The following is a 23,781-nucleotide window of genomic DNA, read 5'->3' as shown; positions in this document are numbered from 1 at the left end:
GAGCAAACACTAATATTTCACTCCAGGCTGGCGTCTAGTTTCACTTACCAATGTGTGCAAGAAAAGCTGGAAATGGCACATCCTGTTTTCAGGGGAACAATAAGGTGCCTTTGGAAACATTTTTATTTAAATTCTAAAATCAAAACATCTCAGCTCCCTCTCTCCTCATCTGAGGCCCTCCTTGTCCCCAGAGATGTGAAGTCCTGCTGAGTACACAGAGGTGATTGCTTCTAGCTAGGGAGGGAAAGGCTTCTCTAAGTGGGGCCTGCCAGTGGGCAGTAGTATCTTTTTTCATTTCCCCTTTAATTGCCAACTAAAGTACTTATGTTTGTAAAAGGTACTCAAAGGATGAGAGAAGCCAGGCAGGGGCTTCATTTTCTCATCCTTGTAGAATTAAAAAAATAAAAAAACACTCCACATCCATGGAAGGCCACCTTTGCTCTAAATTACCTCCATCTTTTCACAAAGCATTTGGTTTGAATTCTTTGACTTAACCCCCTTTCCTTGTCGGCATTTGCCAATTCTGCTTCCCAGTGAAGTATCTCTTCCTACTGTGGCCACCTTCTGTTCTATGCACGTAATTGTTTCATCTGTTTTCTGACTCCCCCATACATTTTTAAGGTCACTATAGTACTTTGGGAAACCCTGGTGGCGTAGTGGTTAAGTGCTACGGCTGCTGACCAAAGGGTCGGCAGTTCAAATCTGCCAGGCGCTCCTTGGAAACTCTATGGGGAAGTTCTACTCTGTCCTATAGGGTCACTATGAGTCGGAATCGACTCGATGGCACTGGGTTTGGTTTGGTTTTATAGTGCCTTGGGAAGCCCTGGTGGTATAGTGGTTAAGTGCTATGGCTGCTAACCAAAAGCTCAGCATTTCAAATCCAGCAGGTGCTCCCTGGAAACTCTATGGGTCAGTTCTACTCTGTCCTATGGGGCTGCTATGGGTTGAAATCAACTCAACAGCAATACTTTTGGTTCTGATTTTACAGTACCTTGGGGAAACCCTGGTGACACAGTGGTTAAGTGCTATGGCTGCTAACCAAAAGGCTGGCAGTTGGAATCCACCAGGTGCTCCTTAGAAACTCCACCAGTTCTACTTTGTCCTATGGGGTCGCTTCGAGTCGGAATCGACTCAATGGCAATGGTTTTGGTTTTTATAGCACCTTGGGCTTTGTGAAAAGAATAAAGCAAGTAAACACATAACGAAGTAAATAAGCATTGTGAAGGAAAATGTATTCACGCAGGGCTCTCATGCCAAGAGGGGAGAATGGCGTGCTCTTGGCATGCATGTACCGGATCCAGTCCATACACTGTCTCTGCAGTCCACGTCCACCCGGCCGCTGTTCAACAATAGCTTCAGGAGCGCCACGTTTCCTCTCCTGGCTGCCCAGAAGGCTGCGTTTGCAAGGGGGGTTTCCTTCTGCAGAAACACAATGGAACAGGAGTTTTGAACTGAACATTAGTTAAAACGACCATTTCCATGCACATATATAATACCATGCCTTTATGTACACGCAAAAAGGAGAAACTTCCAGGTGTGCTGTACCATTTGGAAGATGGCTCCTCCAGCGATCAATGATGAGCACATACTTGGTGACGGAATGTATTCTGTTTTCTACCAGATACCTGAGCCGCATGTCGTTATGAAGCGGATGCCGTTGACGATACAGCATCATGAATACTCTATTTCCCACCAGTGTCCTTGCTTTCCTGCCTCTGTGTCTCTGTTCACAGTTTCCTTTTTGCTGGAAATGAATTTTCCCCCATCATTTCAAGGCCAAGGCTCTGCTCAAATGCTATTTCCTCCCTGAAACGTTCCCAAATCTCTCTCACTTCTAAACTGAGCAAAATCTCTCCCAATTCTGACCTCCCAAAGAAGTTTCCCTGCGCCTTTTCTCTGCCCTCACCATGTTCTACCTTGACTCTACCTGGCTGGGGAAATGCCTCTTTCCCCTGCACCTAATTTTCTTTGCTTCGGCTGGAACTTGCCAGAGGTTTTAGTTGAGAACTAGGAACTTTGGGCAGAAAACATTATTGTGTCCTTCTGTGGATTCTTCACTCCAGTGGTGGGTCATTTTAAAGCTGCCAAGTTATGTTCGAACCAGATCCACGGAAAGCACAGAGCTGGAAAACAGTTCTCCAGATGGGAGCGGCAGAGTTGACTGCAGTACAGTTTCCCTCTCTCAAACAATCAATTTGGATTTGTAGAGAACAGTCCGTGAGTGGCAGGAGGCCGGTGGACCAGGCAGCTCTGGGTTTCAAGCCCGGCCCCAGGCAAGTGACTTGGCCCTGGTGAGTCCCAGTTTCTTCCTATAGATGGAGGACACAGTGCCTGCCTTGACGTTTACGATCAGGATTAAATGATGTAAGTTCACCGCCTAGTGCAGTGCCTACCACACCAGAAATGCTTACAGATGCTGGTTTCTTTCCCTTCCCTCTAGCCACTTCTTTACAAAGTCAGAATCAATAGGCAACGTTAAATTCAAAGTACTGGGGCTAATAAAGCATTTTACTGGTCGCACACAGGGGAGTATTATAATATTAAAATTGTTTAACAAAAAAAATTTTTTTTTGGTGGGTTTCAAACCCCCAACTCAAAAAGGCTTTTATGCAATATGTCTTCTTAAATATACTTAAGGTATTAAATAACTATCCCTGGGCGGTGCCAACAGTTAACCTGCTTGACTGTCGACTGAAAGGTTGGAGGAGTCGACTCCCAATCATGGCGACCCCATATGTGTCAGACTAGAACTGTGCTCCACAGGGTTTCCAATGGCTGATTTTTCATAAGTAGATTGCCTGGATTTTCTTCCAGCACCTCTGGGTTGGCATGACCCTCCAACCTTTTGGTTGGCAACTGAGCACATTAATCATTTTCACCACCCAGATACTAAATACGATGAAGAAAAAAAAATGTTGCACTAACTTAAAAAGAAAACAAAAGGAAAGCTCAGTCACAGCAGAGGAGGTCAGTACTTACGGGCGGGAGGGTTTGATTTCTGAAGCCCTGCAGCACACACACCGCTCAGTGCTCTGTGGACATCTGGAGGGGAGCTTGGTGAAGCACGCAGTGATAAGCAGATTGCAGAAATATTTGGAATAGTTTCCTGGCTCATTTAAGAGGAAAAAATCACCTTACATTCCAGATCAACTGTTTGTCTTCCCTGAAGGCATAAATTTTAAGTCTCAGGAGTTTCCAAACCAAACTGCAATCACAGTATTCCCACCTCTTGTTACCGCTTCTGTACTTCTCTGCACAGGGCTGGGTCCAATTTGTTACAGCTGTTAGTAATTGCCTGAATGGCAATGCAGGTTAAACTTGTACAGTAAGTCATGAAACAATGCCCTTTTAACAAAGACTGCACAAGGCCTAAAGGAAATCTAGGAAGGTGAACTCGGAAGAGAATTTAATAAGCACCCTGCAGCAGCCCTGCTGGCTTTTCCTGAAACATGACAATGGGTGAGTGATAAACTGCAATTCATTTTTTAGTCATTTTGTTGGTTCACAGTGACTCCAAATACCTTTGAAAAGCCATCTGCAAACAGGAGACACCTATTGTCACAAGCTCTCCAAACAGGATCCGCTCCTGTCTTTGGGATGACCTTGGGGATTTCTCTCCTGTTCTGTCTGGGCACCATGGCTTTCTACATGATTTTATAAACTGATCTTTGTGAAAAAACCATATGAGTTTATTTATTGGGAGACGGAGGCATGACAGAGCTGTCGATTAGCACTCAGGCTCTGGGGTAAGAATGACCTGAGTTCAAATCCTGGCCCTGCCACTTCCCAGTTCTGGGACTTTGGGGATCTTATTTAACTTCTCTCTGTCCCTGTAAAATAGGAATAATAATAACAGTACCTTTCTCATGTGTCTTTAGGAGGATTAAATGAGATAATCCACATAAAAGAACTCAAGAAATCGTAGTTATATATCCACAGAACTCAAAACTCTTTTAAATACTTGCCCAGGCAAATTCATTTACTTGGTCACCAGCATGTGAGGGACAGTGGCCCTGCCAGGGGCTAGGACTAGAGGCGCAAGTCGATGTTGGTCCTTGCTCAATGATTTCATGGCCCAATGGGAAAATAAATCACGTCAACAGGTATGAGAAATAATTACAGGTGCTAACACAAGGATGCAGACGTATGTGTGAAGAGCTCAAAGCAAAGAACGGTCAATTCTGCCTGAGGAGGGTCGTGAGAACAGCTCAAAGAGAGGGAATTCTTGAGATGAGTGTTGAAAGACACGTAGGGGTCTGGGTGGACACAGGGGTCCCAGGCAGAGGGGGTGGTGAAGCAAAGACACGGAGGCCTCCACCGAATTCTGGGAACCCTCACTAGCTCAGCAGGGCTGGAGCGAAGGGTGTGAGAGGAGAGAGGGCAAGAGAAGTAGCAGGGCGGGTGGTCCGGCTGACGCTGAGGCTCTGCGTGCCATGCTGTGGAGTCTGACTTTATCCTGGTGGGCTCTGGGGAGTCAATGAAGGGGGCTCTAGGGTAAGGAGGACACCTTCCAGTTTGCATTTCAGAAAGGTCCCTGTACGGCTTCAGGAGAATGGTGTCCACAAGGGTTGGGAGATTATTGCAGCAGACTGTGTAAGAGGTGACAAGGGCCTGAGCTGAGGCGACAACAGCGGGAATGTGCGGATGAGAACGGCAAGGGCAATTTCAAGAAACTAAACTCAACGGTCTTGGTCTGCGACTGTACGTGGAGCAGTGGGAAAAGGGGAGGCCTGGGTTGACCCCCAGGTTTCTGGTTTGAGTGCCTGGCTGATTGTGGTACCATTCATGGAAGTCAGAAATACTCTATGAGGGATAGATTTTGGGACAAAACGATGAGTTTCAGGTACCTATGGACATCTAGGCAGAAACGCCTAGTAAGGAAAGGTAAGCGCTCCTACCCCACTGTGGCTGTCACGCTGACCGGAGGGCAGGCACCTAGAGCTGATACTTATTAAGTACTTACTCGGCACCCAGGAACCCCTGGGTGGCCCAAATGGTTAAGCGCTTGGCTGCTAACTGAAAGGCTCGTGGTTCAAACCCACTCAGAGGCGCCTCAGAAGAAAGCCTGGTGACCTGCTTCCGGAAAGTCACAGCCACGAAAAGCCTACGGAGCACAGTTCTACTCTGCAACACGTGGGGTCAGCATGTGTCAGAACCGACCCGACAGCAACTGGACTCCATACCACGTTGTAGGGTGTAACTCTGCAGGTCCTTGCTCCTTGAATCCTCATCACAGCTCAGTCAGGCGGATGCCGTCAGTGCCCCATTTTACAGATGAGGCTAAGTGAGAAATGGCTAGCAGGCTTCAGTGCCAGGCAGTCTGCTGCTTGAGGCTGGCCTTTTCAACCATCGCCCTGTTGTGCCTCCTGCAGAATTCTCTCCTACAGACAGCAAGGAGTAAAGCAGTGTCGGCCCCCAATGACCTCCTTCCGACCCTCCATCCCAAGCTCCTCTTCTGCCAAGATGGAAAGTCCCCCGACCTTCCTTCCCTTTGGGGTCTATACAAAGCACATTCCCTGGATAACTTCCCAATCCCCTCTGGGTACAATATGCACACAACTGTAAACAGTCTGGAGTGAAAGGGGCGGGGGTGGACAGCAAGTCTTTTCACCTGTAAAGGAATCGATGCACGTAAAATGTTTTATATAAAATGTTTAACCCACTGTGTTATTCCTTCTATACCTCTTTCTCGATTTTTCTGATCTCTGTGATAAGGCCAGCAAGTGTCTTTCAAGCTCGCTGGTTGCAATGTTATGAATAACAGCAACTAACACTGAGATTATTCCGTATCTGGCAGTGTACCAAGTGCTCCAAGTGCTCTGACTCCATTCCCAGAACAACTCCATGACATAGGTATTACTATTATGCCGAGTTTTTTAAAAATTGCAATAAATAAACATGTAACAAAACATTTGCCATTTCAGCATTCTTCACATGTGCAATTCTGTGACATTAATTATGCTTACCATGTCATCCAACCACCACCACTACCTGTTCTCAAATTTTCCCATCACCCTTAACAGAAGCCCCGTGTCCCCTAAGCAAAGTCCCCCCTTTCCCCTCCCTTCCACCCACTGTGCTGACCACTAATGAGCTTTCCTATTCTAGACATTTCATATAAGTGGGATCATGTAATACCTGTCCTTTTGTGACTGACTTATTTCATTCAGCACAATGTTTTCAAAGTATTATCCCCATTTTTAAGATGAGGAGACTGAGACACAGAGGGAGCAAGTGAATTACTTAAGATCATATAGCTGGAAAGAGCCAGGATTCAAACCCAAGTCTGTTTGGGTCCAGAGACTGAAAGCTTACATCTTATTCCCTGTGAGAAAAATTGAGTATAAATGGCCACAAAGAAAAATAAACCACATATGCCATATTTTCTTCTCTTTTTTCCCCTCTACTGCCAGAATTTTGGCTAAAACACCACTAATTAGCACACTACCAGCGGTACAGGAAGGAGGAGGGAGGAAACACAGAAGGGAAACTGTTACCCGCATTCTGACTAAAGGCAAAGAGGGGGGTAGAGATTAAATTATTATTTTAAAAAACAGTTTAGAATAATGTGGATTTAAATTGTACACTTATTCAGTCAAGAGAACATCTGATTTACTCAGTAATGAGTTTCTTTGATGTTAGAGACGGCATTAAATAAGGATGGATTTAGAAGCTACGTGAGATGTCACTGGCTGGTCTAATCCACGGTCCCTCTGCGTGCTACATATTTGAAAATTTCAGAATGCTTGATAAACACAGATAGGCCTAAAACCCTGTATTGTCAGTATCATTACACTTCTGTAAGTGATAGGAAACTGAGGAAAAAAAAATTAAGTGATATGCCTAGGGCGTCCCAGGAGCGGCTGCTGGATTTGAACTGCTGCCCTTTTGGTTAGCGCTGAGCTCCTAGAGGTACGTGCATATAATACTAGCCATTTCCAAACTCCAGAACTCAAGACCATAGTTTTTTTATCTTTTAATTTTTATTGTGAAATAAAAGTGAAAGTTTACAAATCAAGTCAGTCTCTCATACAAAAATTTATATATACCTTGCTACTACATACTCCTAGTTGCTCTCCCCTAACGAGACAGCATACTCCTTCTCTCCATTCTCTATTTTTGTGTCCATTTGGTCAGCTTCTGACCCCTCTGCCCTCTCATCTCCCCTCCAGACAGGAGCTGCCCACAAAGTCTCATGTGTCTACCTGATTCAAGAAGCTCACTCGTCACCAGTATCACTTTCTATCCCATAGTCCAGTCCAATCCCTGTGTGAAGAGTTGGCTTTGGGAATGGTTCCTATCCTGGACCATCAGAAGGTCTGGGGACCATGACCTCCGGGGTCCTTCTAGTCTCAGTCAGACCATTAAATCTGGTCTTTTTACGAGAATTTGAGGTCTGAACCCTACTGCTCTCCTGCTCCATCAGGGCTTCTCTGTTGTGTTCCCTGTCAGAGCGGTCATTGGTTGTATCTGGACACCATCTAGTTCCGGTCAAGACCACCGTTTAAAGTCTGTTAGAAACATACATGTCCAGAAAAGACATATCTACCTTGTGGTGTAGTGGTTAAGAGCTATGGCTTCTAACCAAAAGCTCAGCAGTTTGAATCCACTAGGCACTCCTTGGAAACCCTATGGGGGAGTTCTACTCTGTCCCATGGGGTCACTATGAGTCGGAATCGACGCAAATGCAGTAGGTTTGGCTTGATTTATAGCGACAGAAGGTAGATTAATGGTTGCCTAGGGCTGGAGAGTTTGGGAGGAAATGGGGAGAACGGCTAATACGTACGGAGTTTTTCTTTTTTTTTTGTGGTGATGGAAATGTTCTAAGATAGGTTGTGGTGGTGCACAACTCTGTGAACATAAAGGAAACCACTGAACTGTGTATTTTAAATGGCGGAATTATGGTATATGAATTTTATCTCAATAAATTTGTTAAAAAATATATGGCTTTATTAATCTAAGCTGACTGGTGAATCAGAGTTGTATTGAATATGAGATAATTCACATACTCTCAGTACTTTATGAGGATGAAACACTAGTTCCTATACTTCTGGCCAAGGCACGAGCAATTTCTACCAGAAAGAGGATACATAACATTGAGATGCTTTACTTTCTTGGGTAGGGCATGCTCAAAAACACTCAGATACTTATCTTTATCTAGCCAGGCTGTCCTCTAATATGGCAACCCCTCCACACCCCCCATTGTGTTAGACTTTTGGCAACCTCAGACCTAAGTAGTTGAATAGCTGTTATTAGTCAGTGTACTGGAATCCATGAACTTTATTCCACAACAAGGCTCTGACCTGTACTCTGAGTTTGCTTTTTCTTTAACAATAATTCTAACAAACGTGTCTATTTTCCCAACCAAAACAAATTACAATTTTTCCGTTGTGAAAAAGGAAATTTATTAAAAGCAGACACACTGACAGCATAACAGAGAAATAAAAAGTAGATGCAAAGGAGTCCATGTGGTTCATAAGCAAATAGGCCTACACACTGGTGACTCTGACTCATCGGGAGATCAAATTATGATTTATAATGCTCTGCTCCTACTCTTTGATCAAGATAGTTTCCACCAAACATGCAAAAAAATGTTATTTACAGGGTAGTAATTTGTGCACTGGAGCCCTGGTGGCACAGTGATTAAGCATTCAGCTGCTAACCAAAAGGTCGGCAGTTCGAATCCACCAGCTGCTCCTTGGAGACCCTACGGGGCAGTTCTACTCTGTCCTATAGCGTTGCTATGAGTTGGAATCGACTTGATGGCAATGAGTTTGATTTAATGGATAATTTGTGTACTAGCCACTGAAAGCCCTATGAAGCACAATTTTACTCTGATATACACGGGGTCTCCATGAATGGGAACCAAGTCGTCAGCAACTGGTTTGGTTTTGGTTAATTTATGTATATGAAATGTGCAAAATGGATGTCAGAAGAGACTCTGAAACTTGCTCTTGAACGTTGGGTAGCTAAAGTAAACGGAAGAAATGATGAAGTAAAAGAGCTGAACAGATTTCAAAGGGCAGCTTGAGAAAACAAACTATTATAATGACATGTACAAAGACCTGGAGATAGAAAGCCAAAAGGGAAGAACACCTCAGCATTTCTCAAGCTCAAAGAATTGAAGAAAAAATTCAAGCCGCTAGTTGCAATATTAAAGGATTCTATGGGGGAAAAATACTAAACTACAAAGGAAGTTTCAAAAGGTGGAAGGATTACACAGAATCACTATACCAAAAAGAACTAGTCCACATTCAACGGTTTCAGGAGGTAGCATATGACCAGGAACTGATGGTACTGAAGAAAGAGGTCCAAGCTGCACTGAAGGCACTGGCGGAAAACTACGCTCTAGGAATTGACGGAATACCAATTGAGATGTTTCAACAAATGGATGCAGCACTGGAAGTACTCACTTGTCTATGCCAAAAAATTTGGAAGACTGCTACCTGGCCAATTGACTGGAAGAGATCCATATTTATGCCTATTCCAAAGAAGAGTGATTCAACCAAACGCAGAAATTATTGAACAGTATCATTAATATCACACACAAAATTTTGCTGCAGATCGTTCAAAAGCAGCTGCAGCAGTACATAGACAGGGAACTCCCAGAGATTTAAGCTAGATTCAGAAGAGGACGTGGAACCAGAGATACCACTGCTGATGTCAAATAGATCCTGGCTGAAAACAGAGAATACCAGAAAGATGTTTACTTATGTTTTATTGACTATGAAAAGGCATTCGATTGTTTGGATCATAACAAATTATGGATAACACTGCAAAGAATGAGAATTCCATAACACTTAATTGTGCTTATGAGGAAACCGTATACAGATCAAGAGGCAGTTGTTCAAACAGAACAAGGGGATACTTCATGGTTTAAAATCAGCAAAGTTGTATGTCAAGGTTGTATCCTTTCACCATACTTATTCAATCTCTATGCTGAGCAAATAATCTGAGAAACTGGACTATATGGTGAAGGATGTGGCATCAGGATTGGAAAAGGACTCATTAAAAACCTGTGTTATACACATGACACAACCTTTCTTGCTGAAAGTGAAGAGGACTTGAAACACTTGCTGATGAAGACCACAGGTCACAGCCTTCAGTATGGATTATACCTCAACATAAAGAAAACAAAACTCCTCACAAGTGGACCAATAAGCAACATCATGATAAATGGAGAAAAGACTGAGGTTGTCAAGGATTTCTTTTTACTTGGCTCCACAATCAGCACCCATGGAAGCAGCAGTCAAGAAATCAAACGATGCATTGCACTGGGAAAATCTGCTGCAAAAGACCTCTTTAAAGTGTTAAAAAGCAAAGATGTCACCTTGAAGACGAAGGTGCACCTGACCCAAGCCATAGTGTTTTCAATTGACTCATAAGCATATGAAAGCTGGACAATGAATAAAGAAGATGGAAGAAGAATTGCTGACTTTGAATTGTGGTGTTGGCAAAGAATACCGAGTATACCCATGGACTGCCAAAAGAATGAAGAAATCTGTCTTGGAAGAAGTACAACCAGAATGCTCCTTAGAAGCTAGGATGGTGAGACTATGTCTCACGTACTTTGGACATGTTATTGGGAGGGATCAGTCCCTGGAGAATGACACTATTCTTGGTAAAGTAGAGCGTCAGTGAAAAAGAGGAAGACCCCTCAACCAGATGGACTGACACAGTGGCTGCAACAGTGGGCTCAAGCATAAGGATTGTGAGGATGGCACAGGACCAGGCAGTATTTCATCCTGTTGTACAAAGGGTCACTATGATTTGTAACCGACTCGACAACACCTAAACAATGACATGCACATGAATGGGAAAAATCCATTTTTTTTTCTTTTTTTTATTATTGTACTTTAGATGAAACTTCACAGAACTAGTTTATCATTAAACAGTACACATATTGTTTTATGACACTGATTAACAACCCCATGACATGTCAACACTCTCCCATCTCAACGCGGTTTCCCCATTACCAGCTTTCCTGTCCCCTCCTGCCTTCTAGTCCTTGCTCCAGAGCTGGTGCGCCCCTTTATTCTGGTTTGCTTTATGGGCCTGTCCACTCTTTGGCTGAAGGATGAACCTCAGGAGTAACTTCATTACTGAGCTCAAAGGGTGTCCAGGTGCCATACCCTCAGGGTTTCTCCAGTCTCTGTCAGGCCAGCAAGTCTGATCTTTTTGAGTTAGAATTTTGTTCTACATTTTTCTCCAGCTCTGTCCAGGACCCTCTATGGGGATCCCTGTCAGAGCAGTCAGTGGTGGTCGCCAGGCACCATCTAGCTATACTGGCCTCAGTCCGGTAAAGGCCATGGTAAAGTGGTCCATTATAGTCCTTTGGACTGATCTTTCCCTTGTATCTTCAGTTTTCTTCATTCTTCCTTGCACCTGAAGGGGTGAGACCGGGGGAGTATCCTAGATGGCTGCTCACAAGCTTTTAAGGCCCCAGATGCTACTCATCAAAGTAGAATGTAGAATATTTTATTTCCTTTTTTTTTATATATTGTGCTTTAAGTGAAAGTTTACAAATCAGGCCAGTCTCTCATACAAAAATTTGTATACACCTTGCTATGTACTTCTAGTTGCTCTCCCCCTGAGACAGCACACTCTTTCTCTCCATCCTGTATTCCCCGCGTCCATTCAGCCAGCTCCTGTCCGCCTCTGCCTTCTCATCTCCCCTTCAGACAGGTGCTGCCCACATAAACTCATGTGTCTGTTTGAGCCAAGAAGCTTACTCCTCACCAGTATCATTTTCTATCCCATAGTCCAGTCCAATCCCTGTCTGAAGAGTTGGCTTTGGGAATGGTTCCAGTCTTGAGCCAACAGAAGATCTGGGGACCATGACCTCTGGGGTCCCTCCAGTTTCAGTCAGACCATTAAGACTAGTCTTTTTATGAGAATTTGAGGTCTGCATCCCACTGGTCTCCTGCTCCATCAGGGATTCTCTGTTGTGTTCCCTGTCAGGGCAGTCATCAGTTGTAGCTGGGTACCATCTAGTTCTTCTGGTCTCAGGCTGATGTAGTCTCTGATTCAAGTGGCCCTTTCTGTCTCTTGGGGTCATAATTAAAGGTCGGCAGTTTGAATCCGCCAGGCGCTCCTTGGAAATTCTATGGGGCAGTTCTACGCTGTCCTATAGGGTTGCTGTGAGTCGGAATTGACTCGAAGCAGTGGGTTTGGTTTGGTTTGGTTCTTCTGCCTCTTGGGCTCATAATTACCTTGTGTCTTTGGTGTTCTTCATTCTCTTTTGCTCCAGGTGGGATGAGACCAATTGATGCATCTTAGATGGCCATTTACTAGTGTTTAGGACCCCAGACACCACTTACCAAAGTGGGATGCAGAATGTTATCTTAATAGATTTTATTATACCAAATTACCTAGATGTCCCCTGAAACTATGGTCCCCAGATCCCTACCCCTGCTACTCTGGCCTTCGAAGCGTTCAGTTTATTCAGGAAACTGATTTGATTTGATTTAGTCCAGTTGTGCTGACCTTACCTGTGTTGTGTGCTGTCTTTCCCTTCACCTAAAATAGTTTTTTGTCTAGAATGCAGAGCATTTAAAAATCCATTATTTTTGATAACTGTCCAAAATATAAATCCCTCTGGTCATCTCACCTCTCCTACAGGCTTACCCAACAGTACTCTGCCAGGCCCTTTTACGCGTGGGCTTTGGAGGCCCAAGGCTGAGGTCATATGGGCCTTTTAGGGGACTGAGAAAAATTAAAAAAATTAATCTATGGATTCAAAATCAAAGTTAACAAATATTTAATTAACTATCTACAAAGCATAATGTTTTGCCAACTTTATTAATTGCTAAATGTGGTATTTATAAAATATTAACGATACCCAGAAAGTACCAGTAGGTCTGATTTTCTCACTGTATAAAAATTACTGAATATATATAATTGTAGAGAAATCATGGAAAAATGTAAGTTGACTGGGGTACTCACAGCTAAATAATTTTAAAAGCAGTATTATGAGAATCTCTTGAAAACGTTTTACAATAAAATGTCTCCACTAGTGATGGCTGTACAACACGGTGAACTTAATATCACTTAATCCAAACAAAATCTGTTGCCATCAAGTCGATTCCGACTCACAGGGACTTTATATGACAGAGTATTACTACCCCACCCCACAGGGTTTCCAAGGAGTGGCTGTAAAATTGGTTGAAATGGCCAACGTTTTGTTAACACATATTTTACCACAATAAAAAAAAGCTTCGACTACACTTGTGGGCTGTGATGCGTGTACTATGTTTGCTATGATGTGAGGGGGATGCAGCTAGGCCAACGCCATCTTACTGGTGACTTGGCTCTCCTGTCAAATCTTCCCTCTTCACCATTTGCAACTCTAAAACCAAACCAAAACTGTTGCCGTTGGGTCCATTCCTGGAAAATCAGCTCTTCTTCATCTCTAACCTGGCACAGAGTGCTCCACTGTCTTCCTGCCAAGAGTGCCCCAGCACCCCTTCACGGTGGAGGCAGAACCTCTCCCACACCAGCCCAGGGCTGGGAAATGGGGTCAGGGCCCTCCTTACCTGGCTTCCAGACCACCCCCAACCCCACTAAAAAAAACCCACGCTGGTGTACAAATCTCTGCTCCTTCAACACCCAGGCCATCCCTCCTGCTCATCCTCTACCTCACTTGGTAGTTGTCACCTCTTGATCATTCTTCCTTATTCACTAAAAATTTTGGCACCTGTTTCCTTTCTACTCACTTCAAATCCTGACCACATCCTGTCCTTTCACTTTCAAAACATCTGTACCCACACTCAACTTTACCTCCTTTCTCTTAACCCAGTGGAGGACGTTTTTTACCACGTGTTCTAATTAATCCCTAACGCTAATGGAGCCTTGCTCTTGCTCTCCACCCCTCCCACACCCTGAGTAATTCACACACTCACTCAACTCAGTCAGCCCCTCTACTCCCAAGCCTTCTCAACCCTGCTTATCATCATTTTAATAAGTTTTTTAAATTGAGATAATCCACATACCATAAATCCACCCTTTTAAAATGTACAATTCAGTGTTTATTAGTTTCTCCATAGGTTGTGTGACCATCACCATTACCTATTCCAGAACATTCTTATCACCCCAAAAAGAAACTTCAGCAGTCATTCCCCGCTTCCCCAGCCCCTGGTAGCCATTAATACACTTTCTGTCTCTATAGATTTGCCTGTTCTGGACATTGCATATACATGGAATCACGTGGCTTTTTGTGTTAGGCTTCTTTCTCAGCATAGTATATTCAAGGTTCATCCATGTTGTAGTATGCATCAGCACTTCATTCTTTTTCGTGGCTGAATGATATTCCATTGTATGGATATACCGTATTTTGTTTATTCATTCATCAATTGATAGACATTTGAATTTTTTCTACTTTTTGGCTATTATAAATAATACTGCCATGAACATTCACAAACAAGTTTTTGTGTCGACATGTGGTGTGGGATTGCTGAGTCATCTGGTAACTTCATATTTAACATTTTAAGGAATGGCCAAACTGCACTATTTTACACTCCACCAGCAATGAATGAGGATTCCAATTTTTCCACATCCTGGTCAACACTAATCACTGTCAATCTTTCTGATAATAGCCATTTTAGTGGGTGTAAAGTTGTATTTCATTGTGGTTTTTCCTAATGACTAATGATGGTGAGCATCTTTTCATGTGCTTATTGGCCACCGTGTATCTTCTTTGGAGAAATGTCTACTGCATTTAGATCCTTTAGCCAGGTTTAAACTGGTTTGTCTTTTTAATACTGGGTTGTCTATCATCGTTTAAAGATGCTCAAGTTTCTACCATTTCAAAGCAAACAAACCCTCGGTCAGCTCCAGATCACTGCTGCTGCCACTCACTACCATTCTTTATCCCCTTTTCTAGGAGAATTTCTTAAAAGAGTTCTCTACACTTGCTGTTTCCACCCACTCATTTTTCAAGCTGTTGCAGTCTGGCTTCTGATGCCAGCACTTCATTGAAACTGCTCTGGGCAAGGTCATCAGTGGCTGCATTGTTACTAAATCCAGTGGACATTTTCAGTTCTTAGATTATTTGGTTTCTCTTAAGTATTAACCCTGAGGCCCTCCCCATGTTTACTGAAAGGCATCTCAGTGACCTGACCTCACATTCTCCCCAGTTTTCTTATTCATATCTGGCTGTTCCTTCTCAGTTTTCCTGGTGCGGTTCTCTTATTCTGCTCTTTCTTAAATCCTGATCTTTTTCAAGATTTTGTCCTCAGTCCTCTTTTCCACCTTTACACGGTCTCGCTGCGCAACAACTTCACTCCTCTGGCTTCAATTACCACTTAGCACTGCTGATCCCTAAATCTAATTTCTATTTCCTGCCTAGACTTTCTTCCTGGACTCCGGTATGTCTAGTTATCATCTCTACTTGGACTGCCATCCCATCGTCGAACTTTTTATGTCCTCAGTCCAATGTGTTAGCTTCATACCTCCGGTCTTCCCTAACTCAGCTCATGACATCAACTTCTGAATTCTATTTTAAATAGTCACAGTCATTCACATTTGTCTACTTCCTTCCATCCTTGCTGCCTATGCCCTGGACCAAGCCAGTACTATCTCCTAACAAGATAACCACAGTGTCCTCCTGACGGGTTTCCCAGCTCCACCCTCTTCAAAGTGTAGCCAGAGAGATCTTTCTAACATGCAAACCTCTCCATGTCACTCCCCTGCCTACATGAACGACCGCCAGAGACAGTGAGGCTTACGGTGGCTGGAGCCAGACACACTTGGCTTTAAGTTGTGACACTAATAACTAACTGGCCGCAAGGCTGTGGCGGTTGTTATTTCGCTTTTATGCCTTAGTTTTCTCATTTGAAGAAAAAAAGAGTACCCAGCCTTCGTGAGGATTGAGATGATACACGCGATGTCCTTGGTTCAGAATCAGCACATTTTAAGTGCTCAACGGATTTTAGCGGTTTTTTAAAAATTAAAACCTTTAATTGGGGCAAATCAATTACCCTCACTTCCATTCTAAAAGCTGGGGATTAAATGGAACGACTTTAATTAGTTCTTTTTAAGCCAGGACTCCTTTGGACACTGAAGCCTGGTGCTCAACTGCAGCTGCACTGCGCGCTAGTCACACAGTTTCAGCGTCCAAAAAAAGTACTGTGGTGCGGTAGTCAGCAGTGGATGCAGCTGGAATTCCGGATAAGGCCTCACAGGGACTCTGGCTCGCAACTGCGGCCCCTGCCACGGCGCGGCCGCTCTGCGGCGGAAAAGCGCTGACCACGGGCTTCTCCGCGCCCGGGCCGGACCTGTTACCCCAGCGGGTGACCGTCCCCGCGCCCCATCGCCCGGCAGCCAGGCGCACCGGACCTGCGGCCACGAACACCGCAGCCTTTGGGGCACAGCCGCCACAACCTAACCACAAACGCGCGGACCCACGTCGGCCCCTCCTTTCCCGCGCCGTCCGCACCCCACCCTGCGGGCCCCGCCGCTGCAGGTCGGCCGGCCAGCCTGGGACACCCCTCCCGGTCCCCGCGGCGCTCACCTTGAAGGACATCCTGCACATGACCGCGAAAGCCGCTCCTCCGCCGCCGCCCCAGCGGCACCCGGCGCGTCTCCGGCCCGGGGGCGTTTTCCCCTTCCCTCCCCTCAGGTTCCGCAGACGGGTCGCCTCCGCGCGCCGCGCGCCCCCGCCGCCGGCCTGGCCGCCGCCGCCGCAGACAGGCCGGGGCGGACGGGCGGGGCGGGCGCTGGGCCCCGAGCTGGGGGCGGGAGCGGGGAGGGCGAGCGCCTCGTGCGCCGGCCCCGCGCTCGCCTCAGGGCGCCCCGCGACAGGCCGGGTGCTCTGTCGACAGTTTACACGCCACGCACACACGCCCGCCACACACAAGCGGACACGCGCACACACCCTCACGGCACAACCCCCTACACACCCACCACACCCGCCACACACACACACACACCACGCACCACACACTCACACACACCACGCTACACACACACCACACCCCCCACACCCCACAGTATACACACCACACACTCACGCACCACACTACATGCATACCACACACTCACACGCACTACACCCCCAACACGCCCACCACTCACACACACCACACTACATACATACCACACACATACACTCACACACACCCCACACGCACTCTCCCCACACACATCCTCCAAAAGAGCCTAGTCTGCCTCAGATGCTTCTCAACCTTCATTACAGCACACATTAAAGAAAAAAAATTACAAGGATGTAATAAAAAATGAGAAAAATTCACGCATTATCCTACCATCCTTTCAAATAGCTGTTTTTATTTTTGTATTTTCTGTCTTTCTTGGTTTTGTCTGCTATTCTCTTCGTTTTCTAAGAATCTGATTTTTTGTCCGAGGGAAAAAATCTGGGAAGCAAAACTTTTGATGGCACAAGTGATAAGTAGTGTTTTCATTTTTGAAAGTGAAAGGCAAAATTTGAAACACAATCATAACCCCTCTTTTTTAGATGACATCAGTCACCTCTTGGCGTTAGGCTGCACACCTGGAGTATTGAAGGAGCTGTCCCCTTGCTCACCCATGCTGCTGGCTGCTTGCCCATTGGTGGTTTGGGGCAAGTGAAAATGGAAGAGTGTATTAGTTTCCTAGAACTGCCACAAAATAGGTGGCTTAAAGCAACAGAAATTTACTCTGTCATAATTCTAAGGGCTAGGAGTCTGTGCTGTTGCTCCTTAGGAAGCCTATATTGGAGGATCATTCCTTGTCTCATCCAACGTCTGGTAGCCCCGAGTGTTCCCTTGGCTTCTGGCAGCATAACTCCAGTCTCTGCCCCTGTCTTTACATAGCCATTCTCCCTCTGTGTACCTCTGCCTCTGTGTTTCTTCTCCTTTTTTTAGAAGGACACCAGTAATACTGGATAAAGTCCAGTCTACTCCAGGATGACTTCATGTTAACTAATTACATCTGAAAAGACATTATGTGCAAATAAGGCCATATCCACAGGTACTAGGGACTAGAACTTTTTGGGGGACACAAATCAATGCATAAAAATAAAACATTGTTTTTTAAAGTATAAAAGGCAAAAATAGTCTTTCTGGAAAATTCCAGTGGTAAAGTAAAAGCTGCTACTCATAAGGAACATTGTCTGATATAGTGCTAGAAGATGAGCCCCGCAGGTTGGAAGGCACTCAAAAGATGACTGGGGAACAGCTGCTTCCTCAAAGTAGAGTCAACTTAATGACATGGATTAAGTAAAGCTCTTGGGACCTTCATTTGCTGATGTGGCACGACTCAAAATGAGAAGAGACAGCTGCAAACATCCATTAGTAATCGGAACCTGGAATGTACAAAGTATGAATCTAGGAAAACTGGAAATCATCAAAAATGAAATGGAACACATATAATGCTGAAACGGACTGGTATTGGCCATTTTGAATCGGACAACCCTATAGTCTACTACGCTGGGAATGACAGCTTAAAGAGCAATGGTGTTGCATTCATTGTCAAAAAGAACATTTCAGGATCTATCCTGAAGAACAATGCTGTCAGTGATAGGATAATATCCATATGCCTACAAGGAAGACCAGTTAATATGACTATTATCCAAATTTATGCACCACTAAGGCTAAAGATGAAGAAATAGATTTTTATCAGCTGCTGCAGTCTGAAATTGATTGAACATGCAATCAGGATGCATTGATAATTACTGGTGATTGGAATGCGAAAGTTGGAAACAAAGAAGAAGGATCGGTAGTTGGAAAATATGGCCTGGTGATAGAAACAATGCCGGAGATTGAATGATAGAATTTTACAAGAACAGTGACTTCTTCATTGCAAATACCTACTTCCACCAGCATAAACGGCGACTGTACACATGGACCTCGCCAGATGGAACACACAGAAATCAAATTGATAACATCTGTGGAAAGAGACGATGGAAAAGCTCGATATCATCAGTCAGAACAAGGCCAGGGGCCAACTGTGGAACAAACCATCAGTTGCTCATATGCAAGTTCAAGCTGGAACTGAAGAAAATCAGAGCAAGTCCACGAGAGCCAAAATATGACCTTGAGTATACCAACCAAAAAGCAAACCTAGTGCCGTCAAGTTAATTCCCACTCATAGCGACCCTATAGGACAGAGTAGAACAGCCCCATAGAGTTTCCAAGGAGCACCTGGTGGATTTGAACTGCTGACCCTTTAGTTTGCAGTCGTAGCACTTAACCACTACATCACCAGTGTTTCCGATCTTGAGTATATCCCACCTGAATTTAGAGACCATCTGAAGAATAGATTTGATGCACTGATCACTAGTGACTGAAGACCAGATGAGTTGTGGAATGACATCAAGGACATCATCCACGAAGAAAGCAAGAGGTCATTGAAAAGACAGGGAAAAAAGAAAAGACCAAGATGGATGTTAGGGGAGACTTTGAAACTTGCTCATGAACATCGAGCAGCTAAACCAAAAGGAAGAATTGATGTAGTAAGAGAACTGAAGAGAAGATTTCAAAGCGCGGCTCGAGAAGACAAAGTATTAAAATGACATGTGCAAAGAGCTGGAGATAGAAATCCAAAAGGGACAACACACTTGGCATTTCTCAAGCTGAAAGAACTGAAGAAAAAATTCAAGGCTCAAGTTGCGATAGTAAAGGATTCTATGGGGAAAACATTTAACAACACAGGAGGCATCAAAAGAAGATGAAAGGAATACACGCAATCATTATGCCAAAAAGAATTGGTCGACATTCAGTCATTTCAGGAGGTAGCACGTGATCAAGAACCGATGGTACTAAACGAAGAAGCCCAAGCTGCTCTGAAGGCATTGGCAAAAAACAAGGCTTCAGGGCTTGACGGAATATCAATTCAGATGTTTCAACAAATGGATGCAGCGCTGGAGGTGCTCACTCACCCATGCCAAGAAATATGGAAGACAGCTTCCTGGCCAACTAACTGGAAAAGATCCATATTTATGCCTATTCCCAAGAAAGGTGATCCAACCAAAAGCGGAAATTATAGAACAATATCATTAATATCACACACAAGCAAAATTTTGCTGAAGATCATTAAAAAATGGCTGCAGCAGTATATCAACAGGGAACTGCCAGAAATTCAGGCTGGATTCAGAAGAGGATGTGGAATCAGGGATATCATTGCTGATGTCAGGCGGATCCTGGCTGAAAGAAGAAAATACCAGAAGGATGTTTACCTGTGTTAAATTGACAATGCAAAGGCATTTGACTGTGTGATCATAACAAATTATGGATAACATTGCAAAGAATGGGAATTCCAGAACACTTAATTGCACTCATGAGGAACCTTTACATAGATCAAGAGGCAGTTGTTCGTGTAGAACAAGGGGATACTGATTGGTTTAAAGTCAGGAAAGGTGTGCGTCAGGATTGTATTCTTTCCCCATACCTATTCAATCTGTATGCTGAGAAAATAATCCAAGAAGCTGGAGTATGTGAAGAAGAATGGGGCATCAGGACTGGTGGAAGACTCGTTAACAACCTGCATTATGCAGATGACACAACCTTGCTTGCTGAAAGTGAAGAGGACTTGAAGCACTTTCTAATGAAGATCAAAGACCACAGCCTTCAGTATGGATTGCACCCCAACATAAAGAAAACAAAAATCCTCACAACTGGACCAATGAGCAGCATCATGATAAATGGAGAAAAGATTGGAATTGTCAAGGATTTCATTTCAATGGGATCCACAATCAACAGCCATGGAAGCAGCAGTCAAGAAATCAAACGCTGCATTGCATTGGGTAAATCTGCTGCAAAGGACCTCTTTAAACTGTCACCTTGAAAAGATGTCACCTTGGAGACTAAGGTACGCCTGACAAAACCCGTGGTAATTTCAACCGCATCACGTGCATGTGAAAGCTGGACATTGAGTAAGGAAGCCCGAAGAAGAATTGACGCCTCTGAATTGTGATGTTGGCAAATAATATTGAATATACCATGGACTGCCAAAAGAACAAACAAATCTGTCTTGGAAGAAGTACAACCAGAATGCTCCTTAGAAGCAAGGACAGTGAGACTGCATCTTATATGCTTTGGACATGTTGTCAGGAGGGATCAGTCCCTGGAGAAGGACATCATGCCTGGCAGAGTAAAGGGTCAGTGGAAAAGAGGAAGACCTTCAACGAGGTGGATTGACACGGTGGCTGCAACAATGAGCTCAAGCATAACAACGATTGTAAGGATGGCGCAGAACCGGGCAGCATTTCGTTCTGTGTGCATAGGGTCACTATGAGTCAGAACCGACTCAACGGCACCTAACAACAACAACAAAGTAAAAGCACTTGAAGTAACAGGACATCTCACCCCTCACCACTCATCCCTCTCTAAACCTGTTTGTGCTTCCTTCTGTCTTCTCAACTGAATTTACAATGGATAAGTTAAAAGTTAAAAATACAGCTACAAATAAAAATAAAATATTTATCTCTTATGAATAAATTGTATTACTTTGTGTTTGAAATAATTTTGAAATAAAAACATTGCAAAATTTGATAGAAAATTCTAACTTTTAAATGAAGAAATATAAAATTTTTTCCTTGCCTTGAGTGTCCATGGATGAACCAATTTTGAAGTTGCCACATGACATTCTTACATAAGATCAAGATGGGAGGTTTTGCTTTGACGTTTTTGAATGTTGGGGGTAGGAAAGAAATAATATTTTGACTGTTTTCTACATACCAAATACTCCTATGCAGTGGGGTATTATGCCCATTCCATAGATGAAAGAATTAAGGTTATGTGAGATGAAGTAGTTTCTAACGAGTGATAGGGCTAGACTTTTAATTTTGTGTGACTCCAAAGCTCATTATTCCCTTTCCACCACCACACTTGGCGTTCACAATTGTTTTTAGCAGCGAGTCTCTGGCCAGGCTGTTGATGGGCTTCTTGTCAAAGCCACTGGAAAGAATGTGCCTGCACACCATCCCACAGACCTAGCTAAACTCGCCTTCATAAAAAAGCTCCCAAACAGAACAAAACCCTCCTGATCATGGCCAGACAACTCCTTCTCAAATACTCTACTCCCCATTGGACCTAACCCATGAAATTAAACCCGTACAGCCTGCTCTCCCTCTCGAATAGTTTTTCACTACCCAACAAAACCCCTCCATCTTTGTCATAGGATTCTCCCTGCCATCCCAATGGGTCTCTTCTTTCACACCTCCTCTGTCTGCTCTAACCCAAATCTTGACCTACGTACCGTCTTACTCTCTCCTCAAGTTTCCCTTCCTCTTCCCTGCCCCTCACTCATCTCTCTCCCAACCTTGCTGAGCCCCTGCCCTATAACTCCATTCTGCGCCCCATCTAGGGATGGATTAACCAGAAAGCACAGTATGTACCAGCTTACAGGAAGCAAGATATGCACGGGCTTAATTGTGCTTACTTACTAATTTGTAGTGGAAATTTCACCTGGGTTTCACCAATCAGAAACCCAGGTGAAATGGTGTACTACAGATTAGTAAATAAGCACAATTAAGCCGGAGCATACTTTGCCTGGAAACTCTGATGGCATAGTGGTGAAGAGCTATAGTTGCTAACCAAAAGGTCGGCAGTTTGAGTCCATCAGGTGCTCCTTGGAAACTCTATAGGGCAGTTCTCCTCTGTCCTATTGGGTCGCTATGAGCTGAAATAGACTCAGCCGTAACCGGTTTGGTTTTGGTATACCTTGCTTAAGCGTTTGGCTGCTAACCAAAAGGTCAGCAGTTCAAATCCACCAGCTGCTCCTTGGAAACCCTATGGGGCAGTTCTACTCTGTCCTATGGGGTAACTATGAGTCAGAATTGATTCAATGGCAAAGGGTTTGGTTTTTGGTTTTATACCTTGCTTGTTGGGTAATCCGCCCTTGATTCCACATGGTCAGGTTTTCCTCATGATTTCTGTTACTTTCGACCCCCCTAATAGAGTTTAAATTCTTCGGGGTCAGACCTTGTGTCTTTTTTTTTTTTCTCCAGGGTTTTTTTTATGTCTGGAGATGTAACAGATGGTCAAAACTTACTAATTGTTGATTTATTGGAAGATTCAAGGGATTGTGTTTTCCAAAGCTGCAGTCAGAAAGCCCACCACTCTTTTCAGAGATATACACTACTCAGACACATAGACATCTGTGATAATCTCTAACTACACCATGTTCACTGCTGTCTTCTGTTGACACCAGCACAGAAAGCGGCTCTGACTGTAGGTGTTGGCCTCGATGTTTTACTGCGCCAGTTTATGCTCCAGCAGGACTTGTGCCAGACAGAATTGTGAAGTAGGTCAGGCTGGTCTGAAACCTCATCCTCCCGTTTTTATTGTCAGGCCCCTTTACCCCAACTAAGATCCTTCCTGGACATCTTGTTTGTATATATTCCTTGTCTACTTTCCCACCCCAAATCCCTGAGCTGACTAACATAATCTCCCCTTACCTATTGGAACTTACACTAGATGAGACTCTCTGGAATGGGAAGTGTATCAGCCACAGTGTTGACTAACCTACCCCCGCATCCATTGCCCCCTTTCTTTTCCCTGCCAGAACACCATATTTGCTTAGGTAGCTACCATACTCCACCTGGCACTGAGCTTCAGGGGAGCCCAGCCCTTCTTCTGTCCTAGGCCTTCTGGTTGAATCTGGTAATAGTGCTTGGGTTGTTGTTGTTAGGTGCTGTTGAGTCAATTTCAACTCATAGTGACCCTATGTACAACAGAGCGAAACACTGCCTGATCCTGTGCCATTCTCACAATTGTTGCTATGTTTGAGCCCATTGTTGCAGCCACTGTGTCAATCCATCTCATTGGGGGTCTTCCTCTTTTTTGC

General features: G+C 44.3%; 1 protein-coding gene across 4 annotated transcripts in view; it reads right to left on the bottom strand.

Moving 5' to 3' along the window:
- Window positions 1-16,603, bottom strand: part of ANKRD29 (ankyrin repeat domain 29) — a 63,676-nt gene extending 47,073 nt beyond the window's left edge. Inside the window, exons 1-2 of one of the 4 annotated variants that reach the window (XM_064294645.1) lie at window positions 16,511-16,603; window positions 1,309-1,419 (exon numbers count right to left, since the gene is read on the bottom strand). In XM_064294645.1, coding sequence (XP_064150715.1) covers window positions 1,309-1,419; window positions 16,511-16,531 — 132 coding nt within the window. In that variant the 5' untranslated portion in view covers window positions 16,532-16,603. Of the gene's footprint in view, window positions 1-1,292; window positions 1,422-5,183; window positions 6,080-16,510 lie in introns of those variants that run through there. The other 3 variants (XM_023543933.2, XM_023543934.2, XM_023543935.2) reach the window with 3 other exon arrangements.
- Window positions 16,604-23,781: the final 7,178 nt, after the last annotated feature.

The sequence above is a fragment of the Loxodonta africana genome, chromosome 11 (genome assembly GCF_030014295.1).
Source record: "Loxodonta africana isolate mLoxAfr1 chromosome 11, mLoxAfr1.hap2, whole genome shotgun sequence".
In the NCBI taxonomy this organism is placed as follows: domain Eukaryota; kingdom Metazoa; phylum Chordata; class Mammalia; order Proboscidea; family Elephantidae; genus Loxodonta; species Loxodonta africana.
This window is presented reverse-complemented; position numbering and strand designations above follow the sequence as displayed.